The sequence below is a fragment of the Camelus dromedarius genome, chromosome 32 (assembly GCF_036321535.1).
Source record: "Camelus dromedarius isolate mCamDro1 chromosome 32, mCamDro1.pat, whole genome shotgun sequence".
Classification (NCBI taxonomy): Eukaryota; Metazoa; Chordata; class Mammalia; order Artiodactyla; family Camelidae; genus Camelus; species Camelus dromedarius.
The window spans coordinates 22,111,264-22,138,829 of NC_087467.1; the positions used below are offsets into that span (position 1 = coordinate 22,111,264).

Consider the following 27,566-nt stretch of genomic DNA (forward strand, 5'->3'; position numbering starts at 1 on the left):
CAGCCACACCAGCCCGTTCCTTGTCCCTTGAGGTGAAGCTGGTTTGTCACGATCACATCTCTTCTGTCTCACTGTTTGGTTTTGTTTGTTTTTAGTGGAAAGAGGCAAAACCCGATGAATTAATGGATTCTAAATTGAGATGTGTGTTTGAAATGCCCAATGAAAATGATAAACTGGTAAGTAGAGAAGATTGGAAGCTGCGATACGCCGTCGGTTCCTTTGCGTCATCTTGCTTCTGGCTTCGGCCTCTGTGGGTGTGCGGTGCAGCGCTCCACTTGCAGAGACTCGGTGCTGCGGTTTTCTGGGACCTCGATGTGGACCTACTCTTCATTTGCTAGCATTTTGTTCATTCAGGAAGAAAAATGCTTTTTGATACAAGCTGTGTGATGGAGAAGAATCATCTTATTCTACCACAATTTTGTCACTTAAACCACTTCAAGTTCTTTTTTAGAATGAGATAATTAAATTACAGACATAAACCACTTTTGGCAACTATATTACCAGGAGATATCCTGTATACTATGTTTACGTGGACAAGCAGTTTATTCCAAATTAGGCCACTCCCAGGTGTTTTGCTCACTATTAGTTTTGGTCAAAATACATTCGGTTTTATTCCTTAGTGAATAATTTTAATGTTGCTTTTTAATCAGTGTGAGGCAAATACAGTTTGAGGAACTTCATTGTGTATGTGTGGAGTTTATAAAGCGGCCTCTGTATAGAATGGGCTCTGCTCATTTTCTCGGTTCCCCTTTGAAATGGACACTTGGATTTTTTCTGTGGTTTGTGGGAGAGACCTGGAGAGTGAGTAGGTTGTGTGTGTGACTTAATACATAGAATAATACGGATGCACACAGGTGCTGGCCCAGGTAGGGTGCAGGCCGGCGTGGCTGCCGCCTTGTCTGGCGACGCCCGCCCCGTCACAGGGTGAGCTCACAGAGTAAGTGTGTGGGCTCAGGTGTGCTGCTTTTTGGGACACGATGAAGTGAGAAAGTGCCAGAGTGGTAGTTAGGTGTTGGCCAAATCTTTATTGTGTTTTTAAATGACTTTTTAAAGGGATTTTGAGATGTTTACCAAAAATAGAAAGTGTGACTACTCGTGTCCTTACTGGGAAAGGAGGGTTTGACGCGTGTTGGTGCTTCCTGTTCGGAGTTCACTTTGTTTTTGCCGACTCAGCTGCCAGGAAGCTGATGGCTTGCACAGCTCCTATTACTGGAACCAAGAAAACATAGCACGTTGTCTGGGTTAGCGAATGTTATTTCCAGTTTTATTGAGCTCTGCGTGGCATTCAGCACTGTGTAAGTTGAAGGTGTCAGCGTAAAGACTGATCTTACATGTAGTGTGAAGTGATGACTACAGTAAGGTTATTTAACGTCGTCATTTCGTGCAGCTGCAAAAAAGAGAGTCACCCCTCCCCCTGCCTTGGCCATGGTGGGAAGTCTTAGGGTGTGCCTCTGTCACCGGGTGCATCACTCCTCCAGTCCTCCTTGTCTTGCAGTTGGAAGCCTGCACCTGCTGACCACCCCCATCCAGTTCTTCCTCCCCCTGCCCTCACTTCTGGTGACCACAGATCTCGTCTCTTCTATGAGTTTGGGGTTTTGTTGTTGTTACTGTGGTTTTATTTTAAGAGTCCACATGCGAGTGAGATCATACAGTATTTGTCAGGTCAGTTCCTGCATCCTTTCACCTTAGTGGTCTTTGGTAATTTTCTTGATGTCTAATTTGGCAGGATTATTTCCATGCCCAGACCTGGAACCAGACATTTCTTCAAGAAGCTCTGGGTCCTTTTAGTGGGAGATGGTATTTCAAGACCACAGTCTGGACCCTGGGAGTAAGACAAAGAATTCCTATCAAACCATTCTTTTGGCCAAAGTTCGAATGGGGGCCTGATTGTCATTTAGGGGCACTTCTTCAAATGCTGAAATTTTAACAGTAAAATTATGTCAGCATCACATAAATCACGTAAGATAGTGTGCATCCTTTTATTTCTTGGGGAAGTGGTTAGATGTTGTGGTTGAGGTATGTTCTTGAAGGTCTTGGGAAAGGGAAATTCAGAACGTGTGAAACGCACACAGCCCCTGAGGAGAACGGCCGGTCCCCTCGTGACCCGGAGGCAGTGCTTCTGGAACGAGTGGCTCGTGCGGCTTGTTTGCTGTGCTGTGCTGTGCTGATTCCTGACGGGTGTTTTTAAGTGTTTGGAATTCACATTTCAAGTTTACACGTGAAATGAGCCTTCCAGGGCTTCATGTTTGTACAATTCAGATGTGCAGAGGAGCTGTGTCCGGGCGGTGCTGTCTGCCGCCCAGCAGCGGCCTTCAGCGAGGGTGCAGCAGACACACGCTGTGCTTTACCAGGCGCCGCTTCCCAATGTGTATTGGATTGGAAGGCTCTGTGCGCAGATGAGCTTGGAAAAATGCTATAAATACTGTGTCTCCCAATAAATAAGCACATTGCATATTTGCATATTCAAAGCCCTGAGTAAAGAAAATATGGTTAACCTAGTATTTCTTTTTTCTCTCATATAATACAGTTAACTTCTCATGGAATGCCTGGTGTTCTGTAAAATACGCTTTTGGAAACATTATTACTGCTTAAACTCATTTTTTTCTAACATTTTTTATTGGTTTATAATCATTTTACAATGTGTCAAATTCCACTGTAGAGCACAATTTTTCAGTTATACATGAACATATATATATTCATTGTCACATTTTTTTCTCCGTGAGCTACCATAAGATCTTGTGTATATTTCCCTGTGCTACACAGTATAATCTTGTTTATCTATTCTACAATTTTGAAATTCCAGTCTGTCCCTTCCCACCCCCCGCCCCCTTGGCAACCACAAGTTTGTGTTCTATGTCTATGAGTCTGTTTCTGTTAAACTCATTCTTGTGGTGCTACTAACCTGCAGATTGTACAAGAAATCTCAACGACTGAGAAATGTATTTAAATTGAGTGTGGCCTGGCCCAGACCTGGTTCCATCTGAATGGTTGATTATATGACTTCCTGTTAAGTCATCAGTTTAACGTTGCATCTCATCCTTTGTAGAAAATATGAAACCTCGAAGTAACCAAATCTGGAGTGTTCATAATAGTACAAAACACACAATTTTTGGGGTGTATTTGTTACACTAGCTTAGGATGAAACCATGTGTGTAATATATACATACGTACACGTGTACAAATACATGTAGACCCCCTCTTTTGTGATGTTCCGTGTGTTGGTTATTGCAGCTTGCCATTTCCAGCTTAGTACTGTTTAGGGATGAGTGGATAGAACTGCCTACAGACCACAGTACTTGGACACACTGACTTCTTCCTAGCATGCGTGGACACAGAACATTGCCGAGCGTCCTTTTTCTGTCTGTCTGTCTTCCGTTTGGTATGAACCTTGTCTGTTAGGGAATTAGGGCATCACTGAGTAGTGTTTTGCCTGGATAAGAGCTGTCAGCGCCACAGATGAGCTGGTACGACGCCATGTGACTTACACGTACTGATTATAGATGACACTCCCTTGTTCCAGGAAAACACATTTCTAAATGTGCAAGATTCACAAAAATGTAATGAGAACTGTTGGTATTGTGTATTTTTAGAAGTAGAATATAAAATACATCTTTTTAGTTTATAGTTATAATTGCTGTACAGTAAATTCCTATGTGATGTGGTTTGACTGTTTTTAGTTTTGTTGTTAGTAGGTTTTAAAAAGTATGTTATTTTAGGGAAATATACACAAAATGTTATGATAACTCACAGAGAAAAAAATGTGACAATGAGTGTGTATATGTCCATGAATGACTGAAAAATTGTGCTGAACACTGGAATTTGACACAACATTGTAAAATGATTATAAATCAATAAAAAATGTTTAAAAATAAAAAAAAAATAAAGTAAAAATTTCCCTATAAAAAAAAAGTATGTTATTTTAAGCAAAATTCAATTTAGTTTTTAACTAAGTTTCTGGCGACAACTTGTGGTTTAATACGCAGCTCTGTCCGGATTGGACGTGTAGCTTGTGTTCAGAGAAGGGAAGCCCATGTTCATTGCAGTTAGTGGTCCCTTGCACATTTGCTCTGAAGAGTCCATTGTCAGAATGTGTGATCTTTAGTCCTTGGCTTGGAAAAGCTTGATTAGTACCCGGAGCTGATGGATAGCACAGCTGCTGCCGCAGTTGTCAGTTCCTTCTTCCCACGGCTGGTGTAGGCCTTGTGACGCTCTGTGAAGCACCGCGTCCCACTCACCCCTGCCTGCAGCTTCTCACGCACCTATCCGTGCCCCCCAAAGGTGCAGACTGGTATTTAATGGAAGTACATGGTGTAAGGATACCTCACCTGTTTGAAAATCTGGATCTTCTTAGGTATGCTGTTAGTTCTTGGGTGTTTACTGTTTCTAAGAACAGTTGGAAAACGGTGAGTTATTATTATGTTGATTTCTTTGGGTTTCTTAGGACCCTGATACCGAATGTGTAACTAAGACGATGATTGAAGTATTTGGTCACCTTGTAGGGTAGGAAAGTTGCCAGCTTTAGAAGTATAGTGATTGAGTCCATGTTTTCATTTTTGAAGTTTAAAGAAGTCATTTTTTGGTGATGAAACAGTCCTAATTTACTAGAACCATCATTAGAATATGAGCTTCTTTTTGGGAAATAGCTATTTGATTTGGATCATACTTAGAAGGACCTAGGATTCTGAGAATCCTTTTATTTTAGAATAGAAGGAGGTACTATTAACATTATTCCCAGAAAGCAGGCATTAACTAATAGTGCCTTCAAGCACTAAAATGCATTCCTAGCCCTTGGAACCACAGGCCCTGGGCTGGATACATGTCACTGAGTTAATGGCCCGCAGCCCTCAGTCGAGCTGTGTTCGGGGCTGCTCCTGAGAGCCACTCAGCACCTCCCCCAGGCTGCTGGTGGCTGGACGTGGATGGTGTTTTACAAAGTGGGGTTCTCTGAATTGTTAGCTCTTTTTAGTTATTATCAACTCCATATTGTGAAATCTAATGTCTAATTACTGGTCGTGTTTTTTCAGGATTGAATGGTTTTAATTCACCTTTTTTTAAATTTGTTTATTTTGCTGGGGGGAGGTAATTAGGTTTATTTATTTTTGGAGGAGGTACTGAGGGTTGAACCCAGGACCTTGTGTATGCTAATCATGGCTCTGGCACTTGAGCTATGGCATCCCCCTAATTAACCTGTTACTTATGTTTTATCCCCCTTTCACTTCTTTGTATTGAAATAAAAAATTATTTTGGTTTATTTTGAGGCCACCAACTCTACTTGACATTTTCCAAGTTTTAAAAATGTATTACATTTCATTTATGCCCCCATTTAACATCTGTTAATGACATATTTTGTAGGAAAAGATACTGACTTGTCTTAATGAAGACTGAAGGGCTGTCAAGAAGAGGGAATTTCAGGGGTCCTAGGAATAGACTTTTTATGATTTAAATATACATTGTTTTCTGTTGAGACAGAGCAGATTGGGAACAGTGCATTATTAATAAGTAAGGTGGATTTGTCTTAGTTACATACAGTGACCTGGGTCAGTAAGTATTATTTCAGAGTCTGTACAGCCTTTTTGTATAATAGTATTTTTATGTGTATTAAAGGAATTTGAAAAGATAGGAAGAGAACTGTGGAGATGATAATGGTATAACTAGAATATTATGTGTGTCCTTGTTTATTGGTTGTGGGACACAGTAGGGGTGTGTGTGTGTGTATGCGTGTGTGTGTGTGTGTTTCGGGAGGGGAGTCGTTGAATACAGGAGAGGTTTATAAATCCTTGCAGTTTTCACACGCTTGAGGAAGAAATTCATTTGACTTAAAAATCGTTCAGGTTGAGTGCTACCGAAGGTAAGGAAGTATGAAGTGCTTATTTTTCGGATATTGACAAGTATTGATTGGTAACAAAAATTCAGAGCTACACCATTAGAAGGTATTCATTTTAGGACATGAGGCTAGCATAAGTTCAATAAGGTTTATATACTTAGTAACCGTAATGCCAGTTTAATCATAACTAATTTTGTTTGGAAAGTAATATAAAAAGTTCAGAAATGTTATACTTTTTGCTTTAACATAGCTATTACTTTTATTACTGTTACTTCTTACGTGTAGCACATTTCTGTAGGATAATGTGTATGTTGTAGAGCCTAATGATTTCTGTGTTAGTCATTCCCAGTCCCGTGCAGGAGAAGTCAGAGCTCGGGGTGACTCTGAGACTGTTTCCCATGCCGCCTCAGGGTGTAGCTCCACCGGCGACCGCCCCGGCTGGCACTCCGCTGAGCAGCACCAGCAGCACAGGCGCGACGCCTGCCAGTTACCACACGAAGAGTGAGCCCAGGGGACTCAGTGTGTTCAAACAGGAGAAGCAGAAGGTTTGTTTTAGGGAGTTGTCAGACACAGGGGTCTGCTAGGGTTGCTGCTTCTGTTCATGCAGTTGCCTGGCACGTGTGTGGTACTTACTGTGTGCTGCGTGAAGTAATTAGAACTGAAATTGTCAGCTATGTTTGAAATTATAGTAGGACCAGTTAAAAATCAGGCATGCAGACTATTCTGTTCTAAAAAAGCAAATGCAGCGCTTAATAAAATCTCAGTAGTGAGCAGGACAGATGTGCGAGCAAACATGACTATGGCGCTGGCGCAGGTTCTCCTGTCCCTGGGGTTTGAGCAGACCAGCGAGCGCAGCAGTGAAGGTGGGAGCTGGCGTACGCTGCTCTCCAGGCAAATATTTGTGTTCATGTGTTTGAAAAAGACAAACGAAATTGCTGCTTTATGTTTTGTTACCAGATGCCAGTAATGGTAACCCTTCTCTAGCTGTCATTGTTAGTTGTTTACAAATGCCCCGGGTAGGGGATCTGTGGCAAAAGCACCAACGATCTTCAGGCCATATTTGCATTTATTAATTTCTCTGTGTGTCTGTGTGTGTGTGTGTCTGTGTGTACACACTGTCCTTAACATTCACTCAGGTAAACTGAAGGTACCTCAGTCAGGTGACAGTGACTCTTGGTGACATAGTGGCTGCTGTGTGATTCTCTGTGCCGTTTCATGCTTACTGGGAGCTTTAGGAACCCCACAGTGGGGACAGGTTGCTTTCACTTTGATTAGGCTTTGCAGGGAATATGTGTACTGAGGCTGAAAAAAAAATCCTTTCTTTAAATGTCTAATACTTTTAAAATTTTGTGTGTTTAGTTATTTACTTCTGGGAATCCTAATCCTAGAGAAAAAGTAAATGAATTGTTTAGAGTGAAAATAAATCTTCAGTAACTTTATTATTCAAATACTGCCTCTTTCCAGGGTAAGGCCCTTCCTAAGCCTCCTGGCAGCTTCATGCCGTGGCTCTTGGCTTTAGCCTCTTAACTCCCTGTACGTACATTTGATCCCTCACAGTAGTCAGCAGAATGGAGCCCCACGTTGACATTCTTTTTGCTCCTTTATCCATCCCAAGGCGTCAGTGAAAAACCTGCTTTGCCTTGTATTTTCCCTTTCCCTTTCTGTCCAGTCCCTAAGCCATCGCTTTTTCTGATTACCCCGCAAGAGGAGTAACTTAGAATATTGGAACTGAAATTCTGAAGGTTTTTAAAAAAAATACAGAAGTAAATTCACCTCATAGATGGAGGGGGATTACTGCAGAGAGTCTGAATAATGTAAAACTGGAAAACGCACAGAATAGCGTGTTTTCTTCTTGTCTTGATGTTGTGGCTTTGGCCTTTCTGAGTTGCCGCGTCAGACGTGACGCTAGTGTGACGTTTCTCTTTGCCAGCTGCCGAAGAGGCACAGCACGTGGAATCCCCCTGTGGCTTGTTCCGTGGCCTCAGGACAGCCAGGCTCCCCTTTCTGGACCAGTTGAGGCGCCCCTCAGGGAACTCGCTGCTTTCTGGAGCCAGACCTCACTGGGGCCCCTGAGAGGAAGCGCGAGGTCCATAGCCCCAGCGAGTCCACCAGGCTCTTCAGGGGTCCCTCCACCCCCACCGCGTTAGGTTATGGATGCTCTTGCGTGACAGAAGTTAATTTTAAGTAAAGTAGGTTTCTTTGCCTCTGCTGTGTGTGCGGCCTGCGTGGTGCTGAATACGTGGTACTCATGCACTCAGCGTAACTTCTTGAGGACTTCCTTGGCCCACTTTTGGAAAGCGTTCAAGCTTCACTGTGTCCTTGGCGTTCTAACATTTATGCTTCACAGATTGATTATGACACTTTTTCTCCTTTTTCTTATAAAAGCAATGTAACAATATTAAGAAAAATTTCAGTAAAAAGAAAATCTAATTGTGCCACCATGAAAAGATACTGATTGACATGTTATTTAAAATCTCAAAGAGTAGAAAGCTAGCCATCAGGTGTCTAACGAGTAATTGTGGTAAGGCGCAGAACAGAATATTGAATGACATTGTGTCATTTAAATAATACCTATATAAAGGATGCACGTATAAACAAAAAATGTTACATGTATGCTGACTCTAAAATACACACACGACAAATGTTGGAAGATGATATATAAGCAGTAGTTGTGTTGGGCTGATGAGAGAATGGGGGCTATCTTCCTCTTTTCCTCTCATGATTCAATTTTCTGGAACTTCAAGAATTTGTTTAAAAATAGGAGGCTAATTGTGAGGAGTTTGATGAGTCCTCGTTTTAATTTTTTTTCTCTCCATCTGTTGGCCTCTCATCTCTCTATTTTTTATTCTTTTAGTCGGTGGGGAGGTGATTAGGTTTTATTTATTTATTTTTTAATGGAGGGACTGGGGCTTGAACCCGGGACCTCCTGCATGCTAAGCACTTGCTTTGCCCCTGAGCTGTGCCCTCCCCCCACTTCTTACTTTCTTGTCAGCTCTCTGGTATGAGTGTGGTGTTTTTCCGGAACCTGAAGACTGCTCAGTGGCTGCGTTGCTGGCTCTTGGCCTTTGCCTTCACTGGGAAGGCCACGCCATCCTTGTTTGCAGACGTTAGTCTGGTTCTGGGTTGGAATCTGAGCACACTTGAAAAGTCCCTTTGAAATGAATTCTAGTTACTGCTAGGGAAAGAGTAGGAAGGAGAGTCAGGTATGTGCGAGACAGGGTTGTTACTCATGGTGGTGGGGTGGGCCGGGGGCAGGGGAAGGCGGTGAGGAAAGAGCCAGCGCTCTGGCCGCAGGGGGACGCGGGGCAGCCTGAGGCACTTGTTCACCGCGACTCCAGCGAGCGTCTCAGTGTCTCGAGGCGGAGTGGAGAGTGTTGCTGAGGAGTTGAAGGGACCCTCTCTCTGTTTGTGTCCCAGGTCATGGAATTGAGTCCCTTTTCTTTTCCCATGATGCGTGTTTGTGTTCATTATCTTCCCTTCAGTGTTTATATCCTTCCATTATCTTTTCCCACTAATCGAAGTTAGGTTTTCTTTTACGTGTTTTTCGTAGGCAGTCTCCTAATTTTATTGGCATAATTGTGATAATGCCCCCTTTCCTCTAGCACCTCATTTGAATGACAGCGTCGGAGCACTGAAAACTAGCTTCACATTTGGGTTTTGGCTGGCGTCAGTCACTCAGCGCAGTTACCGAGTAACTGCCCCGCCCGGAGCGCTGGGCTTGGGGGTGGGTGCGGGCAGCATGGCTGCCGCTCCCCCGGCGCTGGGCGCTGCCGTAGGAAGGGGCATCCAAGGGGCTGCGGGGCCCGGGCTCCGGGGACGGACGAGGGAGAGGGCCGCGTGCCTCGTTTGCTTACCAAACATTTGGTACTTAGAAACCTTCTCAATAACGAAATTGAAAATTGTCAAAACTTCATTGAAATACTTTTTTGGAGAAGAAGGATGTGGCATTTACGTTTCTTTGTAAGACCAGTGAGGAGACTGAGTCCGTTAAACAGCTCCCACCGCTGTCTCTGTTACGCAGAATGACATGGAGCCTAGCAAAACGGCGCCCCTGAACGCCGCGAAACAAGACGGGCCGCTGCCCAAGCCGCACAGCGCTTCCCTCAGCGACACGGAGACCAGGAAGCTGATGGAGGAGTGCAAGCGGCTGCAGGGGGAGGTGCTGAAGCTGTCGGAGGAGAACCGGCACCTGAGGGTGAGTGCACCGGAAGGTGTGCCTGCCTGTCCTGCTTGGCTTTATCCTCTTCCAGTTCTGTTTTCTTCCCCCAGTTTGATCACGTCCTGGCTGCGGTGCCCCACTCCTAGCCAGAGCCCACAAACCGACAGAAAACCCAGTACTGCACATGAAGCAGTGTGAGATCAGGTGGACTCTTAGTCGGTATTAGTGAACACACTAGAGGAATCAGAGTGAGAGCGTAAACATGAGCTTGCGCCAAGGAGGTAGAAGCCTGCCCTGCTGTTCCTCTGGTCGGGGTCTGGGCCAGATGAAGCCAGCTGCCCCGGTAAACGGGCGTCATTACTCTCCCCACGGTCATTCTATACCTGCTAAGTGTCATAACAGCCTCCTACTTCAAATGACGGCTGTTTTCTTGATGAGAGACCTTGTCCCCGAAAATCATGGACTGTCAGAGACTTTGCCGTGTGAAAACTTATCAGTAGGAGCAGAGCAGCCCACTCTCGTCGGGGGGTGGGCTGCAGTTATCGATGCAGACACAGCCCCCATCCCCAGTCCAGCAGCAGAACCTCACAGGCGGGTTCTGCACCCCGCATCCCAGTCTACGTGTCTGTAGTCTCCACGAAGCAGGGTTCTGTCTCCTCTGCAGCCCAGACCCAGCGCTGGCCCTCAGATACACACACAGCCCTCCTGCTCGACTCTGAGCGTGTCAACGCTGTGTTTCTGTTTCATCCTGAACCTTTCCCTCCCCCAAGCCCTGTAAAGTCCTGTCTCTTCCTTGTGCCTCTGCTGGGCAGGTGCCCTGATGGCAGTGAGTCAGTAAACCAACCTCCAACTACCTTTGCCCTGGCTTTGTTTCCGGGTGTCTTTGGCTGATGGGGCTAGGATAGGTGTGACCCGTGCGAAAATACCGCGGTCCACCTGGGAGGTAATGCCTGCACAGACCTCTTCTTTAATTGTATTAATTTTAGGAGTATATTTCTCAGTTCCACTTTTTAAAATCAGCATTACTGAGATGTAATTTACATTCCATAGACACCCATTGTGAATGTGTGTATAGTTCAGTGAGTTTAGTAAATTTACAGAGTTGTGTAGCAATCACTAGGATCCAGTTTTAGAATATTTCTTTTGAGCTAGAAGGTTTCTCAGGCCGGCTCGCAGCTGATCCCTGTCCCTGTCCCCAGTCGTGTGCATACTAGTCTGCTTTCTGTCTGCAGATCATTAGCTCAGTAGCCTTACGCGTGTTTGTTCTTCAAACCTCTTTGTGTGTGTGTATTTTTTTCTAGGATGAAGGCTTAAGGCTCAGAAAAGTAGCACATTCGGAAAAACCTGGATCAACCTCAGCTGCGTCCTTCAGAGAGAACGTCACCAGTCCCCTTCCTTCACTTCTTGTTGTAATTGCAGCCATTTTCATTGGATTCTTTCTAGGGAAGTTCATCTTGTAGAGTGACGCATGCAGAGTGCTGTTTCTTTTTTTCCCTCTTGACCAGAAAAAGATTTGTTCACCTGCCATCTCACTGGTAGTGTGGCCCACGGTGACCATTTGTGTGTACAGCGTCATATAGGCCTCGCCTTCAGTGGTCTCTTACGGTTAGAAACACAGTCAGAACAGCGTGCTCGGCTGCGGACAGATTGTACGTCACAGACCATCACTAGCAGATGCCAGTTGCACATTCAGTCCTGTATGAAATTCATAAATAAAGAATTGTTCTTTCTTTGTGGTTTTAATAAGAGTTCAAGAATTGTTCAGAGTCTTGTAAATGTTATTTTAATAATCCCTTTAAATTTTATCTGTTGCTGTTACCTCTTGAAATATGATTTATTTAGATTGCTAATCCCACTCATTCAGGAAATGCCAAGAGGTGTTCTGCGGGGAAATGGTGCCTCTTACAGTGTAAATTTTCTCCTTTACCTTTGCTAATATCATGGCAGAATTTTCTTACCCCTTGTGAGGCAGTTGTTGACTGAGTTTTTCATCCTTACAATCCTGTCCCATGGTATTTAACATAAAAATAATAAAACTGTTAACAGATTCTTGCTCGATAGCTTGTTTGTGTCTGTCGTGTCTTTAGACGGGAAACCATGGTGCACTGTGTGGTGATTTGAGTTATAAAATGCATAATTTATCTTACCTTTCGGATATTATAGTGTCTGTGGTTAAAAGCCCTCGTTCTATTAAGGAAAGGAATTGATAAAATTTCAGGCTGTTTTTGGTGTTTTGGAAGGTCATAATCCATTTATCTTCAAGGTGATATGAAACAAGTACCATGAGAATTGAAGTGTGTAGTTTCAGTCCGCTTGCGTGTCTGACCGGTGGCTCTGTCGCGTCTGATTTTCCCCGTTCTTAGCAGGGTCTTCTAGTCTTGTCTCAAGGAAGGTTAGTTCTCCCTGGTTCTGGTTACTGCTTTCTGACCAGCCCAATTGTTCTCCTACAGCGTTTATGCATAGTAGTAGTTACAAGTAGGGTTTTTCCCTGTCTAGTTTGACACTCAGATTCCCATTATGGAAATTTGGTGTTACTGAGTAAAGCCTTGGGAGTTTCTTTGTGAAAAGTGACTTTATCCTTTCCAAATCTGTCTGTTAACCATGTGAAGCAGGTTTTCAGTATCAATACGCCTTTCTGGGGTCTGATAGACTTTCCTACACTTAGTCTTGTGTCTTCATTTAATTTGTACCAGCATGGAACATTTTGGAGCCAGGGAAGATGTTCACTTTTTCTAAGTAGAATCTAATACAAGTGAATTTTGGTTTTTGAAAATATGTGTTGGCTTTGTAAAAGATGCACTTAATCTGAAAGGGAAATTGGACGTTGGGACCTGACTTGGTGCGGTGAAGTATGTTAGGCCCAGGTCTGCGTGTCCATCACGTAAAGGAGTGAATGGTCTGGTAAATTTTGGTTGCGTTTTCATTTCAGGTATGTTTTGAGTTTGTTAGAGCCCACAGACTGCGCGTGTGCAGGGGTCACTGCGCAGCCGCAGTCCGGCCCGTGCGCTCCAGCGCGGCCGCAGGGCGCGCAGTGAGACGTGCTTCATGCTCCGGTAGCTGGAAAAGCAGGCGAGAAACGGGCCTGCGTCTTCATCCCGTCGGTGCGGGGTCAGTGATTCCTTGGCTTAGAGCTCTATGTAATCAATGTTACTGGTGTTGGGTGTCCAGCTTCGTACTTCATAGCTCTCAATTTTTTTTAAGTTTAAGTTCTCAAACGTAGCACAATCCTGTTTTGTGGGGATGCTGCTTAGAGTTCACCGTGTGGACCCCCTTGTTTTCTGGTTGAGGAATCTGAGGCCTTTACGAGAGTTGAGAGAGCTTTCCTTGTGTCTCACGGGTGGATAGAGGCAGAGCTAGCCCTAGAAATCTCCTGACTCCACCGTAGCGTCTTTCTCTGGTGACTTTGTAGAGAAAAAAATTTACCCTAATTTGACATGACTGCAATAATGAAGGTAAGATGCTGTTTGATAAGCACATGTGAGATCCCCGTCGTCGTAAGACGGTCCTGCAGGCTGTGGAGTTGTCTCGGGCGTGTCTGCATGCAGGGAATAGGCTAGAAATGCCGCTCCCAGCTGGTGGTAAGTAACCGTTGTGAAGTACAGTGTCTTTTTAGGTAGGCATTTTACAAAATGCTAACGCATGGTTAGTTTTGGGAGAGAGTGTGGTCTGGGTAGCATCTGCAGAATCAAGCTTCCCTGGGCTTAACAGCTTTGCTTGTCAGGAGGTGCTCCGACTGTGTCGGGGACTTTGACGGCTGTGGGAAGCCTGATCCAGTCACTTCACCACCAGCGGTGACTCTAAGGGTCCAGCTGTATGAATGGACTGATAGCATACAGACTGAATTGTCTGTCTTCACTCCATGCGTGTTGAGGACGTTTTGCCTCGTCTGCCTGCTTGCTTGTGAACGTGGGCATGAGGCAAGGCTGCCAGGGGACTGTGTCCCAGTCACTAGGCCTTACGTTCCCCTGCGACGCGGCCCGCCCGCCCGCCTTCCGCTCCTCCTGCACCTGGTGGACCTGAGCTCTGCCCGTTCTTGCCTTTACAACATATTTAAGAATTGTATTCTGAGTGTGGGGTATGGCACCTTAAAGAAAGAGAAATGACACTTGAAAAAACTATGTATCAAATTCAGAAATTCTGGTCAAAGAAAAAAAAATCTTGATTTCTCCTTCAGTTGTCTCAGAAGTTCCCGAAGGTTGATATTATCTGCTGTGGGAATTACTTCTGGATTGTAGTCATTCAAGACATGCCACTTTGAGAACAAGTTTTATCAACAAGGTAAGAAGGAAAACAGTTCTTACAGTTTCGTTCCTAAACGTACTCCTTCGGCACTTTGAAAGCACTCCAGTGCCCGTTTTCCCAGAGCTTTGTGCACTCCTGTTCAGTGGTTTGGGTGTGTGCATAGGTTTTTGAAAATTGCCCTTTATGGGCGTTAGGGAGAGATGGCTGGCTGTCGTGTGGAAAGACAACAGAATAAGGTAAATGATCTTCATATTCTAGCTTTCAGAGGAAATTAAACTATTGTGTGAATAAATAAACTTTAAAAATGTGGTGAAGTGTCATTTTCCTTTCTAAAAAACTAAAAGGAATCTGACTTCAGCAGAGTGTGATGGTTTGTGTATTAATGTCTGTCAGGTAGTAATAGCCAGTGACGGCCTGGGACCTGAGTCCTGGTGGCAGTCTTTTCTTAGCGACCTTGAGTTTAAGGGCCTTCGGTAGGAAAGGGGGCAGCTGCTTTTTCATTTCCTCGCGTGAGAGCCCACAGTGGTCCAAGCCCGGCTTCTGGAGAGTTCTCTGCAGACAGTGCATCTTGGAGGAATGCCCAGCCAGCGGGGGATTGGTGCCGAGAAGTTTGAGCATCCATCCCTAAAGGGAGAGGCTTTCTCTTCCTGCATTTCTCATTGTAGAAATAATGTGTGCATTTTAGGGGATTTGGGAAATTATGAAAAGCGATGCCACGGCCTGGCGTCCAGCAGCGCCGGCGTCTGCACTCGTTTATGCCCATGCAGTACTGGTGCTGTCTAGGTGGGATGAGTTACAGACCGCTCTGTAGCCTGCGGTTTTTCCACTTAACCTGATTTCTCTGATTTATGGAAAACCAAGTATAAATGACTGCAGGAATGCCTGCTTTATTTTTATGATCACCTCTTTGTAAAGTTGCAGATGTTTTACCTACAGTGTAAAGCTTGATTGGCCAGGTGACTCCCTTTCTAATTACACCCTCCTTCTACCACATTCCTCGTTCTCAAACTGAGTTTCTCGTTTTCCGGTTGATCTTGTATGTAACGCCTACCTTGAAAACAGGTACAGGAGACCCCTCAGGTCACCGTTCATTTTGTTAGGTTTTAGCCGTGGTGCTCAGCTGCGGCCGTGTGTTAATTCACGACACTTAAGGTGACCTGACACCCGAACGGCGCCTGGCAGATGCTGCCTGAGCTGGTTTGGGGAGGGGACCCGGCATGCTCGTTTGTTTCTAGGCTCCATTTGTTTAATCTGCAGCAGACAACTGCTCTGTAGGCTTTTAAATGCTAAAGCCAGGCACAAAATAGGTTTCAGTAAGACCTGAGTCCTGCAATGTAGGGAAACTGCATTTTCAGAATTCCTTGTATGTCAATCTTAAAATAAGTTGCAGGAATTACCTTTAGGTGTTGCTTGTTACAAGAGCCATCTTAAAGGTTGCGATGTTAAAACACCAGTGAAGGTTTTTAACTTGCAAATAGATCTGAGCTTTCTGTGCAAAAAGAAGTGACTTGAGAAATTTTGTGGGGTTCAGTTTTAATTACTAGTTTGCTGGCAGACACCCAAAGTGACGACCCACCTAAGGTTTATTTCACCCATCGTGTATTTCTTAACGCACAAAATGGTTTTCAGGGTGCTTGTGCCATGTGCCAGGTTTCATGCCCTCGGGTAATACCCAGGTCCTGTGGAATAGGTCCTGTTTTAACCGCCATCCTAGGGGACGGGGTGGAGAGGTTTAGAGAAATCAGCCGTGCTCAGGGTTACAGAGCTGTAACAGGGCAGGCGTCGGATCCCGATGGGCTGGGCCTGGATCCCAGGCTCTTAACCATGTCATCTACCATGCGAGGGGAGTGACTTGTCTCCTGTCCAAATCAGGTCTTTACAAAAAAAAAAAAAAAAAAAATAGCATGCTGCTTTGTGATGTCTTAGATACAATGTAACGGCAATTTGGTCGTCCTCCACGTCTGCGGGGGTCGGTGCCAGGGGCCCCCACGGAATCCAGAGTCCAGGGATACCCATTCCCTTGTCCAGAAGGGCGGGGTAGTCAGCGCTCCTGTCCGTGGATGTGACGCCTGCAGGTACGGAATGCTGACTGCAGCACTTCTGTGTAGCATCTCCTTGTGGAACCTTTGCTCCTAGATTGGTGAAGACTTCTTTTCTCACCTTTGTCTCCCAAAGAAGTGAGAAGAGGTAACTGCCTGTTAACAATCTCAGCTCTCGAACAAAACCAGCACGAGCATAACTAAACAGGTTTAGTAATCCAGAGTCTGTGGGACTCAGAGATGGTTCATGTGAACTTCAAGGCTGGGGAGCAGAGTGTGACCTCAGTCTTTTCTATGTGGTTCTTAAAGATTCAGTGATTATTTAAACCACGTGTCTGAAATCTGGTAATTCATGGTCTAAATTCTTGACACTGTTTATAGCTCTGCAGAGAACAGAGGAGGTAAGTAACATGCACACTCAGGACCTTGTGGGAAAATACAGATCCTTTTTAGGGGGAGAAATTGTTGACAACTAAGTTCTAAGAAAATTCTTGGAGAGTTGAGATTGCAAGTAATTGTCTATTTTACATTACTGAGCAAGAAGGATTTCTCATTTTAGTACCTTCCTTGTTTCAAGCAGTAGGGGTTTGTCAGGAGCTATGATACAGTTTTGATATCGTTTTGGGGGGCAGACTTGTGTGCCATTTTAATCCAAGTGTATGTCCCTAAGTGTGTAATATGTAGACAAATACGTGAGGGTGTGTATCACACTACTTTGAATTAGATTTAGGGAAATGCTTCACTTGAAAAATTCAGCTTGAAGGAGAACTTTTGAGAAGTCCAGGAGAGCTTTGCTGCAGAGTGGGTGCTGTTGTGTACTTTGCCAGAAACTAAGTTTTATGAAATGACTGAAATGAAATTAAGATTTTCTTTTAAAAGTTTAATGGTCATGTTTAATTTATCAAGTGCATCCGCATCTTCTCAAAGGAAAGATGCTCTTACACTCCGAGACTGCGCCCCCAACCCTTGCCGTGGACTTGGTCAGCCGGGAGATTCCTTGTATGTTTTAAGAAATCGTGGTTTCTTACCAAGATTCTTCATTCTGCAATGCGGACATACCTTCTTGAAGATCTTAATTTTTGATTGGGTGAAGTGTTCCTTTGTAAGACACGTGGGTGGAATTTCAGGGAGGTCTGGAATATGTATATGAAGGGTCTTGATGTGAACTTCATAAAGTGCTAAAAATTTGTGTTCATCCTCAGAACGCTTGCACAGCAAGGCGACGTGAGGGGGACAGGGACCGTTACTGAGGTCTTAGCGAGTCTTGTAACACGCGTGCGTTTGGTGGAGGTAGTAAATGGTACGAATATTCGCACAGGCAGTGTTCAAACTGGTTAAATATGTAAACATTCTTTCCAGCCAATACTCCTACCTCTCGACTCCAAAACAGTGCACCGCAGCCAAGGACTGAGCCTCACCGTGCCCCGCCCGCGGCGGGGACAAGCTGGGCACCAGCCTGTTGCAGGCTTCTCTCCCCTTTGTGTCCCTTTTGCCCCTTTCCATGACATTGTCCTCAGCTTTAACGTTTTATTTCTCCATATTTGCTTTAGATGCTTTTGTTTAAGGGGTAAATCATCGAAGTCCCCTTTGTACGCTTCCCTGGTCGCGTTTCCCTGGCGGACACACGCCTGAAGTTTATGTCCTTCTTGTCCGTGCGTCAGTCTCTTACCGCGCGTGTGTGTGACAGTGTGTGCTGTACTTTCGTGCTTTAAAATGTGACTTCCCTGGTCCTCCCGTCACGTACAAGTCCCTCCTTGGAGGCCCCACACTTCCCAGTACAGCCCTCGGTGTCCCCTGTGTGTCCGCGGGGCAGGGCGCCCTCTCCTCTGCCGGCCTGGACCCTGGAGGGACGTTGGGCCTGTCGCCGCCCTTGCAGGGTTGACACGGTGGCCCGACACCTGCCTGCCCCTCCTGCCGACGCTGCCCCTCTCACGGCTGGGCCTTGCTCTAGGGCTGAGGTATCAAGGTGGGCAGGACAGTTGGTCTGACAGGTGTCGCCCTCAGAGCCACCGGCTGTGTGACTGTGTCCTACGCACACGTGGCTGTAGGAGGGAGCAGAGGAGGTCGAGGACGCGTGTTTATGCACAGGCTGCAGGCTGTGTGGATGCTCCTGTGTGTGTTGGGTGGAGGTGGTTTTTCTTGCATGTTTTGAAGATGCAGAAATGTCATAAAAATGGGCAACTCCTACTTTTGAAAAACTCAAGGCATGGAACACAGGGCTTGTGCCCCCACACGCAGAGATCTGCTGGTGCTGAGTTTTACCGGCAGTGTCCGTCACTCCGTCTTAAACTTTTTCCGCCTTAGTTCCCGCACAGTCCCTGTATTCATCTCAATTGCTGACTTTCTCACAGAGGACAAGAACGTGGGGGAGTGGGCTCGTCCAGACTGGCCGGGGGCGGAGGGGAGCGAGCTGGGTCCTGCCCCAGGCTTGGGTCTTTGCTGCGCTGGGCTGCCCCCGACAGGAGGGCAGTGAAACCGTGAGACTGGCTTCATGGTGTTCAGTTCAGTAAAAACGAGAACTTGCTGTGGTCTCAGGCACTCTAAGGACTGGGAGTGTTGAATAAAAAATTTTCTGCTTTTGAGAATCTTGGCATCAAGAGCGACTCACTGCATCGTGGCTAGAAGCTGGGGTGTGGCTGCAACGTGGTTTCCGAATTCAAGGTATTTTGAAAGCCAGGCTCTTCATAGCTGGCCTTTCCGCCAGATTATCAGCTACTGGCGTGGTTTCTAGCATCACGGTGTCAGTTACGGAACGTGAGCAGCCTGGGAAGGAAGCGCTTACAACAAGCCTGGGGTCTGGGGTCACACCACGCCGTTACAATTCGGCCTGGTCGCCCTGCTAGGTACCACCCGGGGCATCTTCTCTGCACCCGGCTTTCTCCTCCGTCAGGCGGGATCCTAGCCGTGTCTGAGGAGCAGAGCTCGCTGTGAAGAGGATGTTCAGGAGACGAGCAGTTGCTCCGTTCTGAGTAAACGTCCGGACCCCACAGTCCTACAAGACCTGCCACCCCCGCTCACCTCCTGCTCCTTCCTTCTCTCCATCTTGCTGGTCTTTGGGGATTCACGGAACACTCTAGCACATTGTAGGCTCGCAGGCTGTGTGTGCTGTGATCTCTGCCCGAGCGCTACCCCCTTGTGCCCACGTGGCTCGGCATCACCTCCGGGAGGCCTTCCTGGGCCACCCCGGCTGGGTTGAGCGCCCCCGCCCCCCACAACCTCCACCACCGTCACCATGTGCCCACTTCACCTGTGTTCTGTCTGCTCCTCCACCAGGATGGAGATTCCGTGGGATTTTGCACGTTTTGTTCACTGCTGTAGTCCCCGTGCCTGGGACAGACTGCATGTCGTAGGTGCTTAATGAATCTTTGTTGAGAGAAGCCTTGTGCATGCACCCGGGTTGACAACACGACACGTGACCTGCTATGAATTTTAGTTCACAGGGAACTCAGAAGCCCTGTCCTGGTTCCACACCCCTCCCCTTGAAGCTCCAACCCCAGCGGGACCCCTGCAGCCCCTCCACCTGCAGCCTCTGAGCAGCCTCTGGCCGCCACACTGGCCAGATGTCCGCCTGTCGCTGGAGAAGACACTGCAGGGCCGGGGGAGGGGCGCGCTCCTTCCTCGTTCTCGTGCCTCCTCGGAATCAGCCTTTCCTCTTCCGCTTGCACAGCGGTTCCTGGTCCCTGGAGCCCGCCCTGTGAGGGGCTCACCTCTCCACCTGGCCCCGCTCATGCCCAGGGACCGCACTGGCCGGTTCCTAGTTCCTGAAACTGTCCTCACCCCCTCTGCCACCCACACTCGCTCCTCTTCCTGGAGGTTGTCGCCACCAGGACAGAAGCATCTCAAGAGCGTGGAGCGCAGCGGCCCTGCTCTGCACCATGACCTTCCATCTTCCACGCAGTTGAGGAGCCTCCCCTGGTGCCACGTTCCCCCCGCGAGCAGCTTTTGTCTCGTCTCCTCAATCAGCTTTGGCTCCGCTGTCCTGGATGATGATCCCTCTGCAGCCCTTTTGCCTCACCACCCCGTCCGGCACACGTCCACCCTCTCTGGGTTCACAGGGAATGTTCTAGGTCCAGGGAAGTTTCCAGAAAGTGCAGACAGGGGTCTTTGGGTGGCTCAGGGCATCCCCATCCTTTTAGTTTAGGGCCCTTTTAGCATAGCACACAAGATGAGCATGCGTGTAAGATCAGACCATCTTGACTAGACGATGGAGCCACGTGGGCCTCGTGCTTGCTGGAGCTCAGGGACCAGGCAGGCACCCACGTAACTGTGTGCCGTCGGCAGTCACTGGGAGCGAAGCAAGCCTTGGGCCTGGAGGGGAGGAGGGGCTTCCTGCGGGTTCTGGGCCCAGGCCCGTGGCAGGCGGCGTGGCTGGCATGGCCAGCGGGGATGCACCTGTCCTCTTATGGAACTTTGTTCCCTCCCACCGGGGGAGATGGTGGTGACAGGGCTCAGAGGGTCCTGCCAGCCCCAAGGGGCGTGTCTGTGTTTGGCCCCAACCTCAGGAATGGGGGGAACGGGATTGGGGGGAGCAGGGCCCCTTCCTACCAGTTGTGGCTCAGGCATTCCTGGGCAAGGCCCCTGGGAACAGCTTCCCTTCCCTCAGGAGTCACCGGGTGGCCTCAGGCTCTGCTCCAAAGGGCAGAGGAGCAGGCCTGGGCACCGAGACCCGCGGGCCGGGGGCTCCAAGGTGCAGCCCTGAGTTCTTTTGTCCATAAATGCTGGTTATTACACGACATTGCTTTGTCTTAGGAAATTCTCCTTAAAATCTCAGCCTCAATATTTTTAACTCTTGTGATGTGTTGGAAGTAAGAATCACAAGACTTCCTTGGATTCGGGTAACACCTATGCTTGGAGCTCTTTCTAAAACTGGGTGAATGACTGCATTTGGTTTCCTAACCTCCGAAGCCTTGCCGGCTTTGTTCTGGCTAAATGGTACTGCTGGGTTTTAAGGTAAAGAGGGGTCTTGGAAGTGCTGTGTGTCCTCCATCAGGGCCACCTGGGGGGCGCTCACCGTGGTCCCCAGGTGTCAGTGGGGTGGGGCTGTATTCCGCAGGAGGAAAGGGCTAACGGATCTTCTAAGAAGACTTGGGCGTGTTGTTTTAATTTGGCATCTCCAACACCCTGTCCCTCAGACGCTTTCATTTTTCTTGAGGTTAAGTGATGACCAACATTTCATTTTTACTATTTAAAAGGGAGAGGCTGGCTGGCTCTCAAAATGAATTGTTGTAAAGTTTGACGCCGCCACCAGGTGGCAGTGCAGTCTTAAGTTTTGAGTCTGGACCACGGAAACCCCAACTAACTGGTTTATCATCTCAAACAACTCAAACTGGTAAATATATTTTTAATTTAAACTGCAATTACCAACTGAAGGAAGTATTTGTCTTGATTTTAAGGATAGATACAAAACTTACCTCCCTTAGAAGATAACAGATAGTTGACATAAAGCGTTTTCCATTATAAAATTGCGATAATTACAGCGATCAGGGGGGTAAACCCTGGTGGTGTCACTCATGAAGAGATACTACAGAATACCTTCAGTTTCATTGCTGACATTCGTTGTAAGTGTTAATGTTTTTAATAATGTCTTCTAATTGCATAAGGTGTTGTGTGTTTATCAGTGTCCGATCCTTCACTCAAATGTTGGTAACTTTCTGATTTAACGATGGATGTGGTTAAATTCTGGGCTCCACATGTGTCCCCCCCACACCCACAGGCTAACATGCAAAAGGCCTGTCTACGTGCCAAGTACCAGACTGAACCTCCAACATGGGAAAAGCAAAGCTTAAAAACAACAGAAATTTAAAAAGCTGAAACTCCTGCCTTTTTTTTATTGTTAAAAACATCCGTATATAATTGTCCTGAGTTTACTGTTTGAAGCTCGGGTGAGAGGGACCTCACTGACTTTCTTGCTCTTGGACTCTTTAGTTTTTCTCTGCTCTCAGCTGCCACTGAAGACTTGTCTGGGTTCATGCACACCTGTTCGGAACAGATCTTACCTAAAATGCACGCTGCCTGTGCTCAGACGCAGCCCCCTCGCTGGTGCTAAGGGCCAGGGGAGGGGAGGTTCCAGATGGTTAATTCCTGAATTTAAAATAGGGCGCTTTCCAGAGTATCCGGATGGGCCCAGTGTGGTCACAGGGGTCCTTGTAGTTGGCAGAGGGGACTGTCGCGATGACAGCACCAGACGGGCTCAGCCCGAGGCTTCCAGTCCAGGGTAGGGGGGGCTACAGTCTGAGGGACCCAGAGGGGACACCGCCGCCCACACTCTGATTTTACCCCAGGGAGACCTGTTTTGGACGTGTGACCTCCAGACTCGTGAGATGATAAATCTGCGTTGTTCTGAGCCACCTAGTTTGTGGAAACAGTGCTGGTGTTGGCAGTACTACAGGCAGCATGCAGGGTGGGCGGTCCCCGCTGTCTCACGGCTCTGACGACTGAGAAATGGCAGTTCTTTGTTTGCTGGAGAAAGTGATGGTTCTCAGCCTCCTCAGGCAGAGGTTGGAGGGACATTCACGTTTAGTTCTGTACTTTCTGAAATCCAGTCTTCATCCAATAATTAAAAAAATCCCTTTAGGCAATGCTGTGGTGTTGGGTTTGGGAGTCATTCACTCTTGCTTCCATCCTTGGCCGGGAGTGTGTGAGGTGACCTGGGGGCAGCGGGTGAGGGGCCCCGGCTCCTGCAGGGCTCTGAGGCCCCAGCCCCTTGGGACCTCTGGGCAGGCTGGGTCTGTGGGGACAGAGCCTCAGGCCTGCTCCCTCCGCAGCGCTGCCCACCTGTGACCCGTGAAGCCCGCCGGCTGCCGGGTGAGGGGTCCCAAGTGGGCCTGGACCCCTCCAGGTGGCCTTCAGGGACCTTCCAGGGCCCGCTGACCCTCCATTCTCCATCTACCCCCAACTCCAGGTCACGTCCTAGTGATGGGCGGTGGGGTCGGGGGTGGGAATTGATTCGAGTTCTCCAACTTTGGTTCTTAAAAAAACTAAAGGAAACTGTAACAGCCCTCCCAGGAGGTAAGCAAGCCTGGTTTTCAGCCTCTGGCCCTGCTCAAGGGCCAAGAACTAGCACCCCCTTGCCCCAGAGCAGTAAGTCTGCAGACCACGGAGGAACGCGCTTTAAAGGGGGCTGTACGAACGCACGCTTTAGCAGAGGTCAGTGAACTATGGTCCCTGGGTCAAATCCAGCCCCCTGCCTGCTTTTGTAAATAAAGCTTTATTGGGACACACACAGTGCACACTTGAGGATTTGCTGTACGTGTCTCTGTAGCAGAGTGGTTCCTGTCGGTCTCAGTCTTCTGATGGTGACGCTGTCAGCTAGGGTAGGGAGACCTGGGCCATCCTGCCTGGGCAGCCCCCGCAGACGTCTCCCTGGGCAGAGCCATGGGAGGACACACAGCCCACCCAGGCCGCACATCCGGGTCAGGTCGAGAGAGAGGGAGGGAGAAAGGACCTGGGGCTCTGCCTTTATTAGGGTCCCAGGTCGTGTGCCTAGGGTTTGGTTGGTACACTTCTTATTGGTGACTTTAAAGCATAAGAGTGGAGATTGGGGCGCAGGAAAGGAGAAGCGGGGTCACTCGAGTGTCAGTTACCTGGGTCACGTGGGACCTTGTGGAAGGGGGACTTGGGTGGGCGCAGGCTCCTTGTGCAGGTGTGTAGCTGGGTGTCTGCGACGTGGATGCCTCCACAGTCAGACCTAATTGTCAGGCACTTACCTGTCCCAGGGGTGGAGCTGGAATGGGAGCCTGGATCTCTGTCCTCAAAAGTGCAAACCCTCCACCCTGGGCAGGTGCGCAGAGGTGTGAATGCCTCCGGGTAAGGAAATCTGGCCCTGTGGCCAGAGTTGGAAGGGAAGGACAGTGTCTCTCCCCTGTAATCAGAGGAACGTCTTTCCCTCCACCTGGCTTGGGAAACCAGGAAGAAGGGGATTACCAGCAACCTCCACAAGGGGCTCCTTCTGCTGAAGCCTCTGCCTCGAAGGGAGAGCAAAGGGTAGGGACCACTGGGAACGCCTGCTTCTCACTGGGCTGTGTGCAGAGGGGCTGGGTGGGGTTCATAGCGCCATTAGACGGTTTATCCCAAGGATGAGCAGATGCCCTTTCCTGACCTACTTCAGTGGGGAGGAATGATGCCTTGGGACACTTTCAACGAAAAAAAATCTGATTTTAGCTTTTGGGGAGTAGTTTTAGGTTTGCTCCTTTGCATACCACTTCTAATGATGTTCTTTGACTTGTAAGGGAACGCTTTTTTATTGACCATAAAGAATAAAACAATCCTTGTGGTGTCCAAACCATGGTCCACAAATTCAGCCTGGAAGCATCTGTAAAAAGCAAACAAACCAAAAACTGCCACACAGACTTTTAGAGAATGAAATACAACTTTTAAGATGTTTACCACTCTGAATAAAGGCATTTTGGAAATCCAAGCAGGCATTACAATGAGCTTTTACAAAGTTAGGGTAATGGATTTCCTGTGAAATCCACACGGCTGGAGGGCAGGCCTGCCCGCCTTCCCCATGTCACTCTCCCCGCCCCGCCCTCTCCACCGGCAGCCCCAGCTGCTGTCGGGTAGCATTTCGGCCATTAGGACAGTGTTTCCAGGTCTCGTCTGTAGCTGGAGGGGACCATGTGACACCGCGATACAGACCAGTCGGAAGTACCCGGTGGGGTGGGGGGCTGCTGGACGTTTCTGGGACATTTCACTTTCTCACTTTACCTTCATCACTTTTTTTTTCCCTGACGTTTTCCAGGTTGAAACACGAATGTGGTTGGTTTTATGTCTAGTGGTCATTTTAGGACCGTGAGGTAAAGACTAAGAATTGCAGAACGCCTCTGCCGTCACCTCCCCGCCTCTCACAATTCACCAGACGCATCCCGCCTGCTTCCAAAACTGGGCAGAGAGGGAGGGGGAGACCGGCCTGGCCGCCAGCGGAGTGGCGGACAGCTCTTCCTGGAGTGATGTCCTTTTGCTGGATAGATCCCTTTATCTCTGCGTAATGCCTTTTTTTTTTTTTTTGATCACTTATTACAGCCTATGTTTTAAGGTGTATATATATATATATTTTAATCCATTCACCCACCTTTTGAGTGGAGTGTTCAGTCCATTTACATTTAAAGTAATTGTGATAGCTGTGGACTTACTGCCATTTTGTTAATTATTTTCTGGTTATTTTTGCTGTTCTTGGCTCTTCCTTTCTTCTTCTTTTGCTCTTGTCCCTTGTGATCTGATGGCTTTCCACTGTTACGTTTTCTTCCTTTCTCTTCACTTTGTGTGCGTCTTTGATTGGTTTTTGGTTTGCGGTTACCGCGAGGTTCCTATGTAACAGCTTGTGTGTGTTGTGGTCTGTTTGAAGTCGATGCTTTCTTAAGTCTGAGTGTGTCTGAAAACACTGCGTTTTTACTCTCTCCCACCACATTTTATGTCTTTGATGTCACCTTTCACATTTAAAAAACGTTATGTATGCCTTAACTAACTATTGTAGACACAGGTGAGTTTACTGGTTTTGTCTTTTACCCTTCCTAGTAACTACATAGGTGCTTGATCCACTGTCTTTACTACAGTTTTGCCTTTACCAGTGAGATTTTTTTCATTCATAATTCTCATATTTCTAGTTAAAATGCTCTTTTCTGTTCAAAGAAATTATTTTTAACGTTTCCTATAAGGCCAGTTTAGTGGTAATGAACCCTTTTAGTTTTTGCTTGTCTGAGAAAATCTTTGTCTCTCCTTCAACTCTGAAGAATCTCTTTAACTTTAAATTTCGACATTTTGATGATGGCGGGTCTTGGTGTGGGTCTCCTTGGGTTCGTTTTGTTTGGGGCTCCCTGTGCGTCCTGGACCTGGATGCCTGTCTTCTTCACTAGGTTGAGAATGTTTTCAGTCATTATTGCACCACGTGGGCTTGCTGTCCCTTCATCTTTCTCTTCTCCCTCTGGAACCGCTGTGATGCAGGTATTAGTAAGTTTGATGTTGTCCCAGAGCTCCTTAAGCAATCTTCATTCTTTTTGTTGTCCAGGTTGGGTGATTTCCACTAGCCTGTCTTCCAGATCACCCGCATTTTCTTCTGCATCATCTAATCTGCTCTTGGTTCCCTCTAGTGTGGTTTTCATTTCAGTTCTTGTAGTCTTTAGCTCTGATTAGTTCTTTTTAATATTTTGTCTCTCTCTGTTGAAGTTCTCAGTGTGTTCCTCCATTCTTCTGAGGTCAGCGGGTATCTTTATGACCATTACTTTTCACTCCTTATCTAGAAGGTTGCTTATCTCTGTTTCGTTTAGTTGTTTTTCTGAAGTTTTGTCTTGTTCTTTTGTTTGGAACATATTCCTTTGTCTCCTCCTTTTGTGTAACTATTCAAAATATTTGGACACCAGAATTTTGCAAAATTGATTTTGATGAGTACCAGGACCAAGACCTTCCCTAATATAAAAACAATGTAGTACAAAAAGGGGAGGTGACAGCTTAGTCTCACATAAGAACATAGCTGCAAAAATAAAATATTAATACAGAAAATTCAACTGTCATAAAAAAAAAGAATGAATTTTGACTAAATAGACTGTATTGCAGTAACACATGAATGAGTCCCTCACAGAAGGTTTACGGGTATCATTTATCACATTGCATTTCCTTTGGAGAAAACCCATGGGAGCATATCAATACATGTTGAAAATTTAACAACCAAATAAAAGCTTTTTAATAGGAATGGAAAGAGATTACTAAGATGTAATAAAGTCTACTTGGTAGATATTATAAAGCTTACCAATATCTGGTTTCTGTCTCCTTCCAGCCATCCAGAGGGTTACACTTCCCAGCCCCCTTGAAGTGATCCAGGTGGGGTCATGGGAAAGTGGGGTGAGGACACTGTGCTCTCCCCCTTCACCAGGGGACCCAGGAAACTGTGGTGATGGCAGAGCCACAGGACTGAGACCATCTCCTTTGTGTGACTTCACAGAGAACAGTGTGCCTGGAGGTTGTCCAGACCCACAGCTGGCTCTGTGGGAATGAGAAATAAATGTGTGAATTCACTGGGATTTTGGAGTTGTTTGTTACCGCAGACAGCATAACCATTTTGGGCAGAGGTGTTGGAAAACTTCGCCTGCAGAGGGCCAGATAGTAAATATTTTAGATGTTACAGGACATATGGCCTCTGTCACGACTGCTCAGCCCTTCCACTGCAGCGAGAGTGACCATGGGTGATACTGAACCGGTGAGCATGACCATGTTCCAGCAAAACTTTATTTATAAAAATGGGTAGAAGATTTTGCCCATGGAACATAGTTCGCTGACCTCTGTTTAAAGAAAAAAGTCTTTATTAAGATAT

The 27,566-nt window shown here is 46.9% G+C and overlaps 1 protein-coding gene across 2 annotated transcripts in view; it reads left to right on the forward strand.

Moving 5' to 3' along the window:
• Window positions 1-12,043, forward strand: part of VAPA (VAMP associated protein A) — a 32,780-nt gene extending 20,737 nt beyond the window's left edge. The window contains exons 4-7 of one of the 2 annotated variants that reach the window (XM_031439196.2): window positions 96-176; window positions 6,235-6,369; window positions 9,846-10,019; window positions 11,285-12,043. In XM_031439196.2, the coding sequence (XP_031295056.2) occupies window positions 96-176; window positions 6,235-6,369; window positions 9,846-10,019; window positions 11,285-11,443 (549 nt within the window). In that variant the 3' untranslated portion in view covers window positions 11,444-12,043. The remainder of the gene's footprint in view (window positions 1-95; window positions 177-6,234; window positions 6,370-9,845; window positions 10,020-11,284) is intronic. The other variant, XM_031439197.2, reaches the window with a different exon arrangement.
• The last annotated feature ends 15,523 nt before the right edge of the window (window positions 12,044-27,566 follow it).